General features: G+C 37.6%; 1 protein-coding gene across 5 annotated transcripts in view; it reads left to right on the top strand.

Annotated features, from left to right (window-relative positions):
* Usp47 (ubiquitin specific peptidase 47) overlaps window positions 1-17187 on the top strand; it is a 105728-nt gene that overhangs the window by 39340 nt on the left and 49201 nt on the right. For all 5 annotated transcript variants that reach the window (XM_004634878.2, XM_023719262.1, XM_023719264.1 and 2 more), the window contains 6 exons: window positions 145-258; window positions 3142-3280; window positions 7248-7344; window positions 12921-13066; window positions 14337-14416; window positions 16654-16803. In XM_004634878.2, coding sequence (XP_004634935.1) covers window positions 145-258; window positions 3142-3280; window positions 7248-7344; window positions 12921-13066; window positions 14337-14416; window positions 16654-16803 — 726 coding nt within the window. The remainder of the gene's footprint in view (window positions 1-144; window positions 259-3141; window positions 3281-7247; window positions 7345-12920; window positions 13067-14336; window positions 14417-16653; window positions 16804-17187) is intronic.

Genomic DNA, 17187 nt, shown 5'->3' on the forward strand with positions numbered 1-17187 from the left:
TTCATTCTAAAACTAGATGAACAGAAATTTTACAGTCATTACTGAAAAAATACTTTCTAAATGTAGATATGTATCTGATTATATATTTTTGTTATTACAATTAAAGTTTCTCATAATCTAAAACACTGTGCTCTATGTTCATAGGCTCCACTGGATCATACCAGCGACAAGACTCTTCTCGATGCTAATTTTGAGCCAGGAAAGAAGAACTTTCTGCATTTGACAGATAAAGATGGTGAACAGCCACAAATACTGCTGGTGAGCTATTTAGAAAGCTTTATATTAATTTTTTTTCTGTACTTTTATCTGAAACTTGGGAATATAATTTTCCCAAGGAAGGAGGAGAGAGATTTGTGTAATAAATTACTGTCTTTTTCATTTTATGTTGTATGCTAAAGTATATGTGATAACATGAAAACAGCAGACATCTGTAGCACCATATATCTGTGTGTACAGTCTGTTGCCACACTAGAGTTAATATGGGCTGCTGTCTCCTAGGCTACTGTTGTACCATTGGCAGCAGTAGGTCTAAGTTAGGTTAGAACATCAGTCTTATGTGTTTCAGCAGCTTTTCCTATTGGAAGTATGTATTCACTAAGTTGCTGTAAATTGTTAGCTCTGTTAGTTCTTTTGGTATTTTGTGGAAGACCATTGGTACTTCTACTCTCCCACTGCACCCAATCCCACCACCCTTTTTTTGGAATAACTAATATGTAAGTTAAACATTGTCTTATCAGTGTTTACTGCAGTTAACATTTATTGTAATAGGTTTTTCTTTCAAGTCTAGTAGCCTAAAAGATGAACAGTTCCAGTTAACTTCTAATTTGAGGGACATTTTCCCAGAGAGTTACAACTTTTGAGAGAGTTGGCATCTATTAGTTATAAAACTGCACTTCAAAATATGTTTTATTCTTGAATTTCAGACTAAGGCCAGTTGTATAATCCACCATACCTGGGAGGCTGAGGCAAGACTGATCAATTTCAGTGAGAAACCTGTCTTAGAATGAAATTAAAAAGGGAAGGGGATATAGCTCAGTCCTTCCAGGATTCAGTCCCCAGTACTGAAAAAGAGCAGATTTAGAACTACGGAAAGTAAACTTATCTTATGGTTACAAATAGATGGCGTAAGAATACATTATAAGAGTCTGTAACCGTTTCTGAGTTTGAGGCAGTAGGAAGAGAGGGTGAAGGGGCTGTAGCAGTCTTGGCATGAGGTCCTGGCAGGAGCAGTGCGAGCCACAGCATCAGCAAGAGCAACAGCTACAGCCCTAGCTCCTTGCTGCTACAGTCCATTTAACTACCAAGGGGGCAGGGAGTACCAGTCACTGAGGAGCAAGAGAAGTGAGGAAAGTTTAGGCCAGCCTTGGGGTAGGGGTAGGGGTGGGGGTGCTGACGCTGGAGCTGTGTGACAGAGGGTCTTGTTTTGGTGGGGGGAGGAGGCAGAGCGCAACTGGTAGCAGAGCAGTCCCCCGGCTTGTTGACTTTACACCCCTACCCCTGCTGCTCCTGCTTTGCCTGTGGCTTAGCATACCCCTGGGGCTGAATCTGGTACTTGACCCCCGTCCCCCTCCCCCTTGCCTTACTCCCCAACTAGGCAGGGGCATTTTCTCCTCTGATTAGGAGGGGTGGTGTGTGTGTGTGTGTGTGTTGTGGGAGGTATCCTTCGGATAGTAAATACTGAGCTTTAAAAAAGAATATAGGTTGTGGATATTAAAATATTAAGAAAACAGTCTGATTCACCGACTGAGGAAGCTAACGTTGAGAGAGTTTATGAACTTTGCCGAGGGAAAATTGTTCTATTTAATACTTTACATTTAGAAATCCATTGTGAATAAAAGTACATTTTTTGCACAATAGAGAGTAAGTAAGCACCATTTGCACCAAAGCAGTACCAGAATGTGCTTTCTGAGTTCCTTAATCTCGCCCTAAGATTTTGCTTAGTGTCAGTGACACTCAAATATAAATTTACTATGGATTTGGTGAGCTCTGGATTCACAGTTTGAAGATTTATGTTGTTTTATTTTTTTATTTTTCTTCTCATGACTTTATTGAAAGGATCCAGGCAACAAGGAGGGGCACATTGTTAGGTGCAGGGGCGGAGTGGTGAGATAGGAAGAAGGTGGATGCTGACAGGAAGTGGGTAAGGGGACTAACAGGAACATTAGAAGGTGAGGTACTGGTGGGCAAGGTGAGGAATAAAGGGAGGGAGGACTCCAGGGGCAAGAGGGAGGGTGGGGCCAAGGCCTGGAATGGGGCATGCTGGGGACTGACAGTCCTAGAGAAGCCATGGTGCGGGACAGCCCACCTGCCTTCTGGGTGCGCGGTGCCAGGTGCTGATGAGGCCCACAGCTAGCACAAACCTGCTCATAGGCAGGATCACTGAGATGACCCCCAAGCCTCCTGTGTACACCTTGCCCTTGCTGCTGATTCTGTTTTTTATCCTGGCCTCTGGGGCTACAGAATTCAACATCTGGAGCCTGTCCAGCCTACTGTCCCTGGCACTAGCAGAGAGCCTACTAGTTGCCTTGCCTCCTTGTCACCTTACAGGAGGTAGCACTGCTCTGTGTGCAGAGGTCATAGGGATTTACGTTTTAAAATGCATAGTAATTATTCTTCAGCTCTTGTTTATGCTGGAATTTTGTTTTTGTTTTTGTGGGTTTTTTGGTGCTGTTCCAGTGTCCCCTGATCTTTTCAGTGTGTTCCATATAGATGGGAGGTTTCTTATTAGAGACCATGTGTAACTCTGAAATCATCCAGCAATTATTGACTATTCTCTAACTGGCATACTGCCAGGTCTAACTGGCAATGAGGATGTGAAAGTAATGTTAGACAACAATGAGCCCATTGTGGTATTTTCGTTTATTAGGTAAAAAGAAAAAAAACAAAAACAAAAAAACTCCTTTTCCTGTGTAAACAGAACATTTGAGATAGAACGTAAAGGAAAAATTGAATTGTTTTATATCTAACATTTTTCAATCATTTCTATAGGAGATCATGGGGATATATATTCCTTTGAAAGCCTTGGTGGCAACAGTAATAATAATGCTTATCATCTTTCCATTGCCTCAGCAATTACTAGCTCTTAATTCATTGTTTCAGTATATTTCCTATGCACTAAATATTGGTTACTCTGCCTTTCAGGAGGATTCCAGTAATGTAGATGACACTGTTCATGACAGGTTCATCGGTCCACTTCCAAGAGAAGGTTCTGTGGGCTCCACCAGTGATTATGTCAGCCAGAGCTACTCCTATTCATCTATTTTGAATAAGTCAGAAACTGGTAAGATTTGGTGCTGTTGTATTTTCATAAAATCATTAGGCATGATTGGATGGGTACTCTCCTTGATCAAGAGTAATCTTAGCAACTACCAGCCTAGCTCTCTCATTTTAAAACCATATGTTTTAAAGTTTTTGGTTTTTTTGGCAAAACCGAGGATTGAACTCAGGCTGTTGGGCTTGCCAGGGAAACACTTATTATCTCCCCGGCCCAGTTCTCTCATTTTATGGTTAAGAAAACTGAGGCCAGAAAAAGATAACCAGCTAGCAGCAGCTAAGTTGGAAAAAGAAAGTGGTTTCCCTTTCTTTGACCCATTGTTGTTGTGCTTCGTATTTTGTTACTGACTCTATTAATATTAACCTGAAGGATACTGGGTATTATATTTTGAAGAAAGACTTTTTGATAATTTCCTATTTTAACTCTAATCAATTTTTCAAGTCAACTTTACAAAGTCTTTTTACCTCATTTTTTAGAATAGACTATGAAGAATAATTTCCATTTTGAAGTAGATAGACTGCATTGAGTTGTATTTTTTAATCTATTTGAAGTGAATTGTGTCATTTTTAAATTTTTGTATTACGTTGAAAGAAATAGAAACGGGTTCAAAGCATGGCTAATTCTAGAGTTACACTGTGGGTTTTGTCCTAACATGATCTATAATCTTCCATTTACTGTCTTTGTGATTAGAGCTTAGAATAATTTCTGCATGGCTAATCATATTGCAGACTTGCAAATAACAATAGAAGCTGACCCTGTTAGTATTTAGGATAATTTATATCAATAGAACCTTTTGCTGCATACCACAAAGCATAAAATAATGTAAAGAGGTTGTGCTTCAGAATTTGTTAGTCGCTGTTGAATTTGCATTTTCTTAAGAAAATACTATAAATCTTGGCACCATTTATGAATTGTTTTCACTGGAAAGGCTCTCAATTTCAGCTCAGTAAGGTAGGTCCATGTTTCTCAGAAATGCAGAGGACTTAAGATGTGTAAGTTCTTTCCCGTCTTGTCCACCTCCCTTTGGGAGTCAGTGCTGTTGATGAACGATGGGTGGGAGGATAAATTTAGAGGGGTAAATAGCAGTGTGAAGGCTGGTGTGTGTCACAAGTAATTAGAAACTAAATTTATGGCACTTGTCTTTGACTAGTTTCTTTTTATTTTTCACTAGTTTGATTGACACTTGTTTTACTTTTATCTATTCTAAGAGTTAGCCTGTTTGAATTCTCCTTCCTTCGTTGTTGCTTCATGTAGGATTTCTTTCTACATGTGGCTTCTACCAGAAGGCACATGTTCTTACACACCTCTTTCTTACTAGCTTTTAGTAAAAATACTGACTTACAACTATTTCACGTACAGAACTCACTTGATAATAGCTGTTACTTGAAGTTTGATTTACATGATACATAATGACAGTTGATTTCTTTTTTTTTTTTTTTTTTCGTGGAACCAGTCATTGAACTCAGGCCCTTCCTTGCGCTTGCCAGGGAAGCGCTTATTCTACTGAGCCTACTTCCCGGCCCCTGATTTCTATGGATTCTTCAGTATTTTCATTAGTCTCACTAACATCTTCATACTTTGGGAGGAAAAAGTAGTACATTTTATATGAGACACTTCATTCTGCTTAAATGTGGTACTGTCATGTACAAAGGATCATAGATTTCTATATGGTTTTTATTGCTAATGGCAAAATCAGGAGTGGTGAAACGAATAATTGTGGTTACTCCCACCTCTAACTACCCCCTTCATCCCTGGACTCTTAGACCACAGGAGAAACAAGGTCACAAGTAAGTGTTGCAGGGTTGGTTTTTAGTAACACAAAGGGCAATAGCAATATTCATTTACCTTTCAAGATTCCAAATAGGTTGATAGTCTCTGACTGTTGAGGAAATGGAAGGAGATGGGAAAGGGCAATTCTAGACATGCTCTGGTTGCCTCACTATTGTTGTTTGTGGGGAAGAGTCTATTTTCTATGAACTAAGAATGGAATGATGCTTTTCATTGTTAACAGACAAGATTTCATACAGATATGTGTTACTGGTAAGTCATAAACAACTCCCTCATGTACACCTGCTGCTGTTCTAGGCAATAGTAGAGCAAGAAGAAAACCAGATTTGACCCCTGATCTTATAGTCTGGTAGAGGAAGAAATCAGTAGGTAGTTACAGAACTGTGAGGTAAATGTCTAGTATAAATGGATTAAGGAGGAGATGTATAAGAAATTGAGGTGGGGTAGTCAGAAATTGAAGCAGTTTATGATTATGGAGTGGTGTGGAATGAAATACATACACCCATGCTCCTAAAGATGAAAGGCATAAAAACATCCAAGCTTGAACCTTAGAATAAGATGAGATAGGTGCTTGGTGTCTTCTTAGAATCGTATTGGTGTAGATGGCGGGGGTCTGTAACATTCATGGCAACCCAACTATAGAATTTCATATTTGAAGGACTTGAGAGTAAGTCACTTTGCATTACTTGACCTCAGCTTCTGTTAATTTTCATGTAATTTATCTCATATGAGGTGTGATGTAAAGGTAAAATAAATGTTTAAATTATTACTAAGAGACCAGGCGTGGTGGCTCACACCTGTAATCCCCCAGCATGCTGGTGGCCGAGGCAGGAGGATCACCATGAGCTCGAGGCCAGCCTGGACTACAGAAGGGAGCTCAAGTCCAGGGCACACTATATAGCAAGACCCTGTCTCAAAAACACAAAACAACAAACATGTTGCTATTAATCTCCCTCAAACTATGCCTCCTCACTTAAAACACACTTCTGAAGCAGTTCTAGAAGTCATCTTTATTAAAAATGACCTGTGTCTTTCATTGTGCTGTCCTGGCTTCAATGTCCTGAATCAAATCAAAACATTTACCTTTCATGGTCATTTTGACTTTGGGAAAGAACCAGAAATCACAAGGCACTAGATCTGATGAATAATGTGAATGAAGACACACTCATGTTTTTGTGAGTCTGGCTTTCTACTGTGTGGCACTTGGCAGCGTATTTTTGATCACACCTTGTAGAAACACGCATGAAATTGGGCCTTCAGAACTGCTTCAGAAAGTGGCAAGAACTGTGGGATAAGTGTGTTCACAATGAGGTAGTTTTGAGAAGGGTTAATGGCAATGTATCTTTTACTATAGTACTTTTTAAAAATCTATGTGTTCACTGTATATTTGGATCACACCATGTTACTAATTCTTGGTAAAAATTGATGTTGTAGGACTGATGATATCCTGTGTTGAGGATTTTTTTGTGTGTGTTTTTTGTATTTTTAGTATAGGGTCTACGGGCTTGCACTATACAGATCAGACTCATAGTGTGTCTCCTGTTTTCAGCCTCCCAAACACTGGGGTTACAGGCTCGTGCTACCACACCCAGTCTCAAGTCACCATCTCAGTGTGCCCTGGGGGCAGGGCTGGTACCAGCACAGCACTCTGGGGGTCAAAACCTGGGTCCCTATGTCTGCTTAAGCAGTTGCTTTAGTCCACTGAGCTATCTGGCTGGCCCTGGGGATATGTTACTTAAAATAAACACATACATGCTTTTCTATTTAAATCTACAACTGTTAGATTTCTAGAAGTTCTTTTCTATGGTAATAGAACATATTGTATTAAACACATTACTTTTGAAATTTCATTAAATGCCTTTTTTTTTTTAAACTGGGGATTGAACTCAGGCCCTTGCGTTTGCCAGGGAAGCACTTATTCCACTGAGCTATCTCCCCAGCCCTAAATGCCATGTAGTAACCATGTGTATCTTGGCATGTCTATAACATGATAGTGTGACTTTTTTCTAAGAGGTTTATATGGTATTCATGTTGGAGAGGAGATCTTCCTTAGGTGCTATTGAAGATAAAGGAAATTCCCAAGAATAAACTTAACCTCTGAATCTCAATTATGTATTAAATTCATGTAGTTTTCTTTTTTATGTCCGTGTGCTCATTTCTGTATATTTCCATTTTCTCTTTAAAGGTTATGTGGGATTAGTAAACCAGGCAATGACTTGCTATTTGAATAGCCTATTGCAAACACTTTTCATGACTCCTGAATTTAGGAATGCATTATATAAGTGAGTATTTTTTAAATATTCTGTAATACTGATTTAACTGGCAGAACTTGTTTTTAATTAAAATATGTGTTTTGGTTTTTGTATGTGTGTTTCTAAAAGACTGTTTACATTAGATACTTCAAAATGTTATGGAGGAAGTCCCTATTTTAAAAAAACTGTGAAATCAGCAATTCATTTTTATTACTATCCTTCTATAATTCAGTTAGTGCACCTTTGCTTTACACATTTTAATACATATGTATATATTAAATACTTTAAAGTAGAAATAAGCAAGGCCAGCCAAATAGCTGAACAGATTAAAGCCTCTGTTTAGGCAGGTGCAGTGGCCAGGGTTTGATCCTTGGCAAGTAGGCACCGCCACTGGAGCATGCTGAGATGGTGATTGAGACTGGGGCATGGTGGCGCAGGTCTGTAATCCCAGCTTTTGGGAAGCTGAACACAGGTGGATCACTAGGAGTGCAGTCTATGTAGTGAGACCCTGTAGGCCCTGTAGACCCTTGGTAAAATACAATAAAAAATAAAGTAGGAGTAAGCTGATATTTCATTTTTATATTGTTTTAAGTAACACCTTTGAAATTATGTAAATATGGATTTGAACTACTTTTAAAAGTTAGTATTACTGGTTGTATTGTTCAACGTTATGTTATTTTCACCTGTAAGCTTCTGATTTGAATTTACTTGTAAAAGTTGATGTTTTTTATTCAGTAAATATTTGCTGCCCCAGTAGTATTTGTATGCTAGTCACTTGGTAGATAGAGAGGGTATTAGAAATAACATCTTTATTGTTGAGTAATATTCAGATCTTGCCACAATAACTATATATACGCACACACACAGTCCACCAAGAAAATGTATACACACCCCAGGAAAAGAAAAGTATGTATAAATATTTTAATTGTAAATTTATTTATTTATTTATTTTTATTTATTTTTTTTTCTTTTCAAAGTTTTATTGATAAACATATAGCAATGAGACAGCTTCAAATCAAATCGAAAGTACAGTTTCAAAAAATAATACACTGCATATATTCTTCTTAGTGGTTAATTGCTGTACAAGATGCAGACTTGTGATCCTATTTACAAACACTATTAGAAAAAATCATTCTATTCATTAAGAGAATGCAACTATATATCTATCCCAACCACTTTGAATACACAGATACAAAATGGACATTCATAGTTATACCCCATTTTTTTTAAGTTCCGTTATTGAATATTATAGGTGTGTAAACTCAGCAAAATATTCTAAGAGTCCAGTAGCCCATAATAGCATTGGGTAATTGTAAATTTATTGAGACATGATATATGATTCTTTGTACTTGACTTAGCACCACATTTAAGAAGAATTGGCCTCCATAATTACAAGAGGTGCTCAAAGTTGTGGCCATTGGCTTCCAGACATTTATTAGTACAGTGAACTGTGGCAGGGTAACCTTGGTCATTGGTCACGGGCATCTTCAGTTTCTTCTCTGAGGGCTTGCAGTTATGAGTTTTCTGTAATATGTGACATCTTCTAGGGTCCCCCATTTGAGGTTAATAACATCTGTTGAAATAACATCATACTAATTTTTTTTTTTTTTCAAAAAGTGTATGTTTTCTTGGTGGAGTGTGTGTGTGTGTGTGTGTGTGTGTGTGTGTGTAATAGTTTAAATATTTAAGGACAGCTAAATGCTATGCAAGTTTATAGTAGGAAAACTGATGAAACTTGGAAAAGTGGCTCCATGTAGAAAGTAGGACTTGAAATATGTCATGAAGCCAGGTCAGGTACTTGCTCAAAGTCATTCTGTTAAGTTGTCCACATTGAGAAAAAAGAGAACATTACAGACAGGAAGACTTTCAAAAGCCAAACTGAGTAATGTAAGTACTAAATGTATCATGTCACCTCCTCAGACTTCATAAACTTCACTTAATCTCACAGTGACTACATGAATTACATGCTGTTATTATCCCCATTTTACAAAGGAAGTAATTGAAAGCACATGAAGGTTAAGTACTTTGTCCAATGTCACATTTTTAGAAGTGACACCCAGTAGATGTCAGAATCTATTGTTCTGTTGTTTCTATGATATAGTTGATTCCAATAAATAGTGTGGTGCAGGGGCCTTCAGCTTAGCATAACCAGTTTTGTCAGTCTTGGGAAGTAAGCTTAATAGATAAGAGTGAAGCCTGCCTTTCAAACTAGGAAGGCTAAGTTGTCCAGGATGATGTACCCACTCTGACAAATATTGCATAGGAATAGACAATTCCAGAAGCTTGCTTGACTATGAATTCTAATACTATGAATTTATAGCACTGTGGAAAAAATTAAGAGCATAGTCAGGGTTAATCATTCACCATACAGGTGTTGGGCACTTATAGTGTGTTTTCTGTTTGGCAGAGATTACAGTGGTGGATAAGATAAAAGTTCCTTCCTCAAAGTTTCCTTAGATAAACCTATATAAATAAGTTCATTTTATACAGTCATGTATTGTGTCAGTGACTTTCTCATTGCTAGGCCAGAATACCTGCCCAAAATTTATTTTTTTATCAATTTTTTCTTTTTTTTTTTTTTTTTGGTGGTACTGAGGATCAAACTCAGGAACTTGCACTTGCTAGGCAGGTGCTTATGCCGCTGAGCTGTATCCCCAGCCCCTGCCCAAAATTTAGAGGAGAAAAGGTCTGTCTTGGCTCCTGGTCCTGTGGTCTTAGTCCTTGCATGGCCAGCTGACTGCAGAGCAGGATGGCATGGCACAAGTGGCATGGCAGAGGAGCGTTTCTCGTGGCATGGTGTTGGACATTAAACAGAGAATCAAGGACAGAGTCAGCAAGGAAGATGCATCCCTCTTGGTCCCACCCACAGTGACTTACCTCTTCTGACCAGGTTTTGCCTCCTAACAGCAAATCAGCTATTCTGGTGCTGTAATTCAGTCACTGTCGAAGCTCCACTTAGGAGTATATGAGACTCTTGGGGGACAGTTAGATATAAACCACAACACATACTTAGGAAGAATACAAAGCAGAGCAATGTGGGTGAAGTAACTGTAAGAGGAGCAAGTTTAGGTAGGTAGTCAGTGTGGGAGTACTGAAGGTCCTGGGAAGGACACTCAAGGTATGAGAGCCTCAAGCGCAAAGGCCTTTTAGGAGCCAGAGAACACTTTTTTTTTTAATTAATTAATTTATTTATTTATTTATTTATTTGTGTGTGTGTGTGTGTGTGTGTGGCCAGCTCAGCCCACCAGGGTTCAGGGCTGGCTGGCATGTGGTGCTGGGGGATTGAACCGTGGTCCCTGTGCTTTGCTAAGCTTGTTCTAAGTAGGTGCTTTAGACCACTGAGCCATCTCACCAGCCCCCAGAGAACACTTTTGTGAGGGAGCTCAGGAAGGGAGGCATTGTGGTAAGACAGGTCCAAGGGCAAGGCCACAGAATGAAGTTTATAGGAGGTAGCAAACCAAAGCCTTGGAGTGCTCCTGGTGTTTCCTTATGCACCTCGCTGGTGAGTACCTTGCTATACCATGTGGGGCAGCACTAGCACAGAAGAATGGGATTTGCTTATTTATTGGCTTGTGTACTAGGCAGCAAAGATCCACTTTGCCTGGGAAGCTTGTAAGTAATGTAATAATACATTGTTTTAGGAAAATTTATGTATTGCGATGTGCAAGATTAATCTGAAAGATGGGGTGCCCTGAAGGAATCTGTCATTACATCAGACATGGATACATGAGTATCAAAATGATGGTGGCAGCAGTGGTTACGTAGTAAGCAGTCAAATTGATATGGCTCCCTGTTTTTAGTTAAAGGAGAGGAAGAAATCAGATATGCCACCCAAGTTTCTAATTTTAGGTTTCTGAATTAATAGGAAGTACTGGCTTTAAGGATTTTGTACCAAGGATAAAGGACAGGCAAAAGTTCCGTTTTACAATACAGTAATTCTCCACTAGTGAATTTCCCTTGCATGAAAAGTAAGCATTTTCTGTTTTAGCATCATTGTTCCCTCAGAGCTGGTGAGAGATTTTTATTCTGTAATGTCAGTTTTAAATACCTTCCATTGAGGACACCTGGCATAGAAGAGAACAGGTAAACAAGTACAGAAAAGGCAAGGTTAAGGCAGAGAATGTGTCACAGAAGGTGTAAAAGTGTTTGCAGGAAGCCTTGAGAAAAAAATTGAAATGTCTTCAATTGAGGGTCACTCCAGTGTATACAGAAGTAGGCAGGATCACAGAGCTACGACTTTTACCTACAGAGAAAAATATTGAGCACTTTCATGGAAGGCTGTACCCAAAGCTAAAAACGTTTGTAAGCTACAGAGAAAAAGAAATATACAGTGCTTTTTTTGAAACTGGAAAGTAAGGAAGTAAAAAGTATTAGTTATATTGCTACCTTAAGTTACAGAATATCATTTAATATCATTCTTAGTATTTTGTTTTCATTATCTTATTTGATTGAATATAAAACCATCATAAAAGATTTTATGGGACTTAATCAATGTTCAATATTAGTGTCCCGGTCTTTATTTTAAGTTCTTCCATTGTGAACACACATGTTGCTGAGACAGTCCTTGTGCCTTGGACTGGAAGACTGTAATTTACAGTTATTTCATTACTTCCACAGTATTTCCTCTTACAAACTTTTCATTATGGAAAATTTTAAACATTCAAAAATAGAGAACTTGTATAATGAATTCTTTTAACTATTATGGATCTTTGAACATCACATCAGTTCATGGTCAATCTTTTCTTAATCTGTAACCCTTCACCTTGATTACTTAGAGGGAAATCCCTGTTATATCATCTGTGAATTATATCATGGGGTAATATTACCATTTCTCTAAGAGCTATTTCCTCTGTTGTCTCGTACTGTTTTTAAAATATTTGTTCAAAACAGGATTCAAGCACAATTTATACATTACAGTTCATTAGTAAGAGTCTTGATCTATTTTATCTACTGTTAATCCTCCATCTTATAATTTTTGAAAATTTATATGTTGAAAACTTTTTTGTTTGTTTTATATTTTTTCCAGAATTTGTGTTTTGATGGGTGAATACCTTGGTGTTCTGAATTTTCTGAATTAATAATTAGGACAAGAGTTTTTCAGGGTTCCCCCCCCCCCGTGATTTTTTTAGGGAAGGATCTACAGGCTGTTGAGGGTCTCACTACTAGATCGGACTCATAGTGATCCCCCTGTTTACAGCCTCCCAAGAGCTAGAATTATAAGTGTGTGCCAACACTCCCAGTCTCAATTGCTGTCTCAGGGGGCAGGGCCATCATGGCAGGCCTGGGGATTGAACCCCCGGCCCCTGCGCCTGCTTGCAGACACTTTAATATGCTGACCTATTAGGCTGGCCTGAGTTTTCAGCTTTTACAGTTAAAGTGATGTTTGCCTTTCATTCTTGAGAATAGTTGCCTTTTTATACTTCTTGATAAAGTCTAAGATGCTGTGAACTTATAGAAACTGTTTCATTAGAGATTATTAATTTCAGTTAATATCCAAACTCATTGTATCTCCCAGAATAAGATCTTATATTATTATGATTTTTTATGTTATGTTCTAAAGACTGAAAGCATTTTATAAATAATTGTCAAATATTTCATTTTAAAAGGTGGGAATTTGAAGAATCTGAAGAAGATCCAGTGACAAGTATCCCATACCAACTTCAAAGGCTTTTTGTTTTGTTACAAACCAGCAAAAAGAGAGCAATCGAAACCACAGATGTTACAAGGAGCTTTGGATGGGATAGTAGTGAGGGTACTAATCCTCTTCTGTGATAAGTATTTCTCACATTCAAAGGAATTCTGGAAGACAGTAATATAAACACATTAAATGTGTTAATTACCTTTACCTTAAGCCTTCTCATTGCTTTTTGCTATGATTTTTTTATATTACAGTATCTTATGTTTCAACTTTTTATTTTCCATTTTAAAATTTTTATTATCTAAAGAATACAAAATAGTGAAAAAAAACATGAGAAATGATACAGAACTTCACCAAATAAAACAATAGGAATTCAACAATGGTTGCTGTATTGCATAGTTATCGTCAAATTAGTTCTTCAGATTACCAGATACAAGTGTGCAACATTGGTTAAAAGAAAAAAGAAAAATGTTGTAAGAAATTAGAAAGGACAAAAAAAAATTTATTTTGAGCATCAATTGCCCCCCTCTGTAGATCAGCAAAAAGTAGCAGTACATCTAAGCCGTGCTGTATACATACATAAATATAACATCCCCCTTTCCTCATCCCAGTTTTTCCTTCCCTTAGAACAGATTCTGTTTCACAGTATCTATTGTACCTTTCAAATTTATTTAATTATTTATTTATTTATTTTTGCAGAACTGGGGATTGAACTCAGGCCCTTGTGCTTGCCAGGGAAGCGCTTATTCCCCTGAGTAACATTTATTTTCTTAATTCAATTTTTTTATTCATTTTAATGAGAGAAAGATAAAATAACAATGAAAGTTTCAAAATAGGTTAGTAGGACAGTTGCAATAATTAATACATTGCATATTCTGGTCTTTGTAATAGTTATTTAGAGGACAAGATGTAGATATGATATCTTGTCTCGACAATATTAGTACAAACCTTTCTTCTCAGTGAGTACCTTTCAATTTTTTTTTTTAACCTTTCAAATTTAAAGTTACTTGTTTTTCAGTGTTTAAGATGGGAAGGATAAATTTTTGATGAACTGAAATAAGTTTCATTATATCCTATTTGTTGGAACTTGAACTAGAAATTAAAAATTTTTGTCTTAAATTTTTTTTGTGACAATTTTTAACTCTGTAATGAAAATTGGCCAATACTGCTACACCAGAAAACTTGTACTATTTATAAAACACTGAGATCTCAGTTCTTTTCATTGTGATTGTCTTTTCCTGGCTATAATGTATATTTTTGAGTTACTATAGAACTAAGCATTGTTTAAAATAGACATTTCTGTGTCTGTTTGTTTCTAAGCAACTAATTAGTGATTCATTATGCTGTGTATTGGTATTTTTAATTAAATTTTATCTTAAAATAGCGTGGCAACAGCATGATGTACAAGAACTATGCCGAGTCATGTTTGATGCTTTGGAACAGAAATGGAAGCAAACAGAGCAGGTAATTCCTGTTTTTCAAGTTGAGGCGACTTTTTTCTGATAAATTGTTATATTAAAATCACTTTTATTCTCTGAACATGTTTTAAAATGTATGTATTAGTCTAGTGGTTAAAGCAAACTATATGACATGTGTATGTATACTTAGATGATTTTGGAGGAATAATTTTTGAATAATATTTCCAGATGGTTATGAAGTGAATTGTGTCTGATAATCTGTAACACATTTTAAAATGTATTCATCAAGTATTATCTTTATTTTGGTCATTGAAATATAATCGTACTCTTTTCCTACTGAGGTTTCTTAGTAGTCTGACCCTATTCTTGAGCAATAGAAATGGAAGCAGGTTAGGATTAATCTAATATATATTATTCTTGATATATAACATAATTAATGTGTAATGTTGCACTACTGTATATTATTAGATATATAATTAGGATGAGTACTGAGGCTGAGCTAGTTCAAACTCAGTGTGTTATAAAAGTATCACAGGCATAAAGGAGGAAGAATAGATAATGTAGCTTGGAGGGTCTGATAGCTGATTGGTCTATTGTGATGGCTTGAACCAGAGTTTTTCAGACAGTAGGTTGTGACTCTTCCATGGGTTATTATATCAGTTTGGGGAATCTATATTAATACTCTCAAAGATGGGATGGAATAGAAAAGTATAAGAAAACATCACATAAAGAAAGGTAAGTCTTGTTGTATGAAGCCTTCTTGTGATGTAACTTGTTTTCTTATGGTGGTTTGATACCACGTATTTAAAAATTACTGGCTTGGGCCAGCCAAATAGCTCAGCAGATTAAAGCGCCTGCAAGCAGGTGCAGGGGCCAGGGGTTCAATCCCTGGGGCATGCTAAGACAGCAATTGAGATGGGCGTGGTGGTGGCGCATGCCTGTAATCCCAGCTCTTAGGAGGCTGTAAACAGGTGGATCACTAGGAGTCCGATCTAGTAGTGAGACCCTGAACACCCTGTAGACCCTTCCCTAAAAAATAAAAAAATAAATTACTGGTTTGAACCACTTTGAAATACCCTCCAATATGCAGAAGACAATCTCATATGGGTCCTAGGTGTTATAAGAGAAATAAGTTTAAGAAGTAAACTGTAGTACACTTTTCCCCTGGGGTACCCCTATTTAAGAAATAATGAAAAACCTAAGTTTGTTTAGAGATTTAGTTTCTGTACTTAGTCCCAAGGGACTTTGTTTTAGTAACTTCATATAGATAGTATTGGGGGCTGTTTCTTCTTTGAAAGTAGGTTATCCTTCTTCCTCATTACAACCCTATCAGTGGGTCAGCACTTCCCTTAAGATCAGCTGGGGTTTCCCAAGTTTTGATAAAGGAAGCTTAAGGGAAGACATCCCTGTTGAGAGTCCTTACTTAGGGAGTTACCTGCCTCTTTGAGCAAGAAGATCCCCAGCTGGCTAACAGGACTAGGTGAGAAGTCAGGTGAGAATAATTTGAGCGAGATGTTTTAAGATATTTTTTAATTTTCTTTTTTTTTTTTTTTATTTAGTACAGGATCTACAGGGTCTTACTACACAGATCGAACTGATAGTTTCCAGCCTCACAAGCGCTAGAATTACAGGCATGAACCACCACACCCAGTCTCAGTTGCAGTCTTAGCACGCCCTTGGGGGCGGGGCCGGCATTGCATGCCAGGGATCAAACCTTGGCCTCTGTGCTCTGCCTAAGCAGGCGCGTTAGCTGGTCAGCCCCTTATTTTTGAATTTCTGCTCCTTTAAAAAGTTGTAGAACAATATTTCTTCTTTAAATTGTTCCATGTAGAGCCAGCGAGATAGCTCAGTGGAGTAAAGTCCCTGCTTAGGCAGACACAGCAGCCTGGATTTGATCCCCATGCTGGCCCCTCCCCCAGGGCAAGCTGAGGTGGTGATTGAGATTGGGTGTGGTGGCACATGCCTGTAATCCCAGTGCTTGGGAGGCTGAAAACAGAAGAATGACTATGGATGTTTTTTAGTGATTCAGAGTATTAAAATAGTTTTGCACATCGACTCAGTTTTGTTCCTTTACTTTTATTTTACAATAGATAAAGTAACTTGTCAAGTTTTCTTTTTTATAATAAAATTTTAGATGTTAAGGCTTTTTAAGACTTTAACAGTAAAAATCAATATCCTTTCACAGCCCCTTCTAAAAAGCATGCATCGGTATGTTCTCACATATTTTAAAAATTATTTTTCAGGAACACTTTTTAAAAATGCAATTTTTTTTTTAATTTTTAGGCTGATCTTATAAATGAACTATACCAAGGCAAGCTGAAGGACTATGTGAGATGTCTGGAGTGTGGTTATGAGGGCTGGCGAATCGACACATATCTGGATATTCCATTGGTCATCCGGCCTTACGGGTCCAGCCAAGCATTTGCTAGTGTGGTGTGTACTTTTCAGCTGACTGCTTGTGTACCCTTACACAGAATACATAATAGCACAGTGGTATAATGTCTTATATGGTAAGTATCGTCCTAGATACACCTTCTTGGGTTGTTGGTCACTCCTGCATTTAACCTAGCAAGATCTACAAGATTTTTGACCCTTCAGCGAGTCCTAATAGTGCATGTTTAAGAGGGAAAGTGAATGCAATGTACTGCCTCATGGCTCAGTATTTTATTCTTTCTGATAGGTTATTGCCTTTTGAATTGTCTAAACAGTCTTTTATAAGAGCTGTTTTGTAGTCATTTTTGCATTGGAAAGTACATTTTGTTGGGGAGATTGTCTTGTTCTACACTTTTAAAACTGAAATAACCTCTGACTTTTATG

Source organism: Octodon degus, unplaced genomic scaffold, assembly GCF_000260255.1.
Source record: "Octodon degus isolate 3935 unplaced genomic scaffold, OctDeg1.0 scaffold00067, whole genome shotgun sequence".
Taxonomy (NCBI): Eukaryota; Metazoa; Chordata; class Mammalia; order Rodentia; family Octodontidae; genus Octodon; species Octodon degus.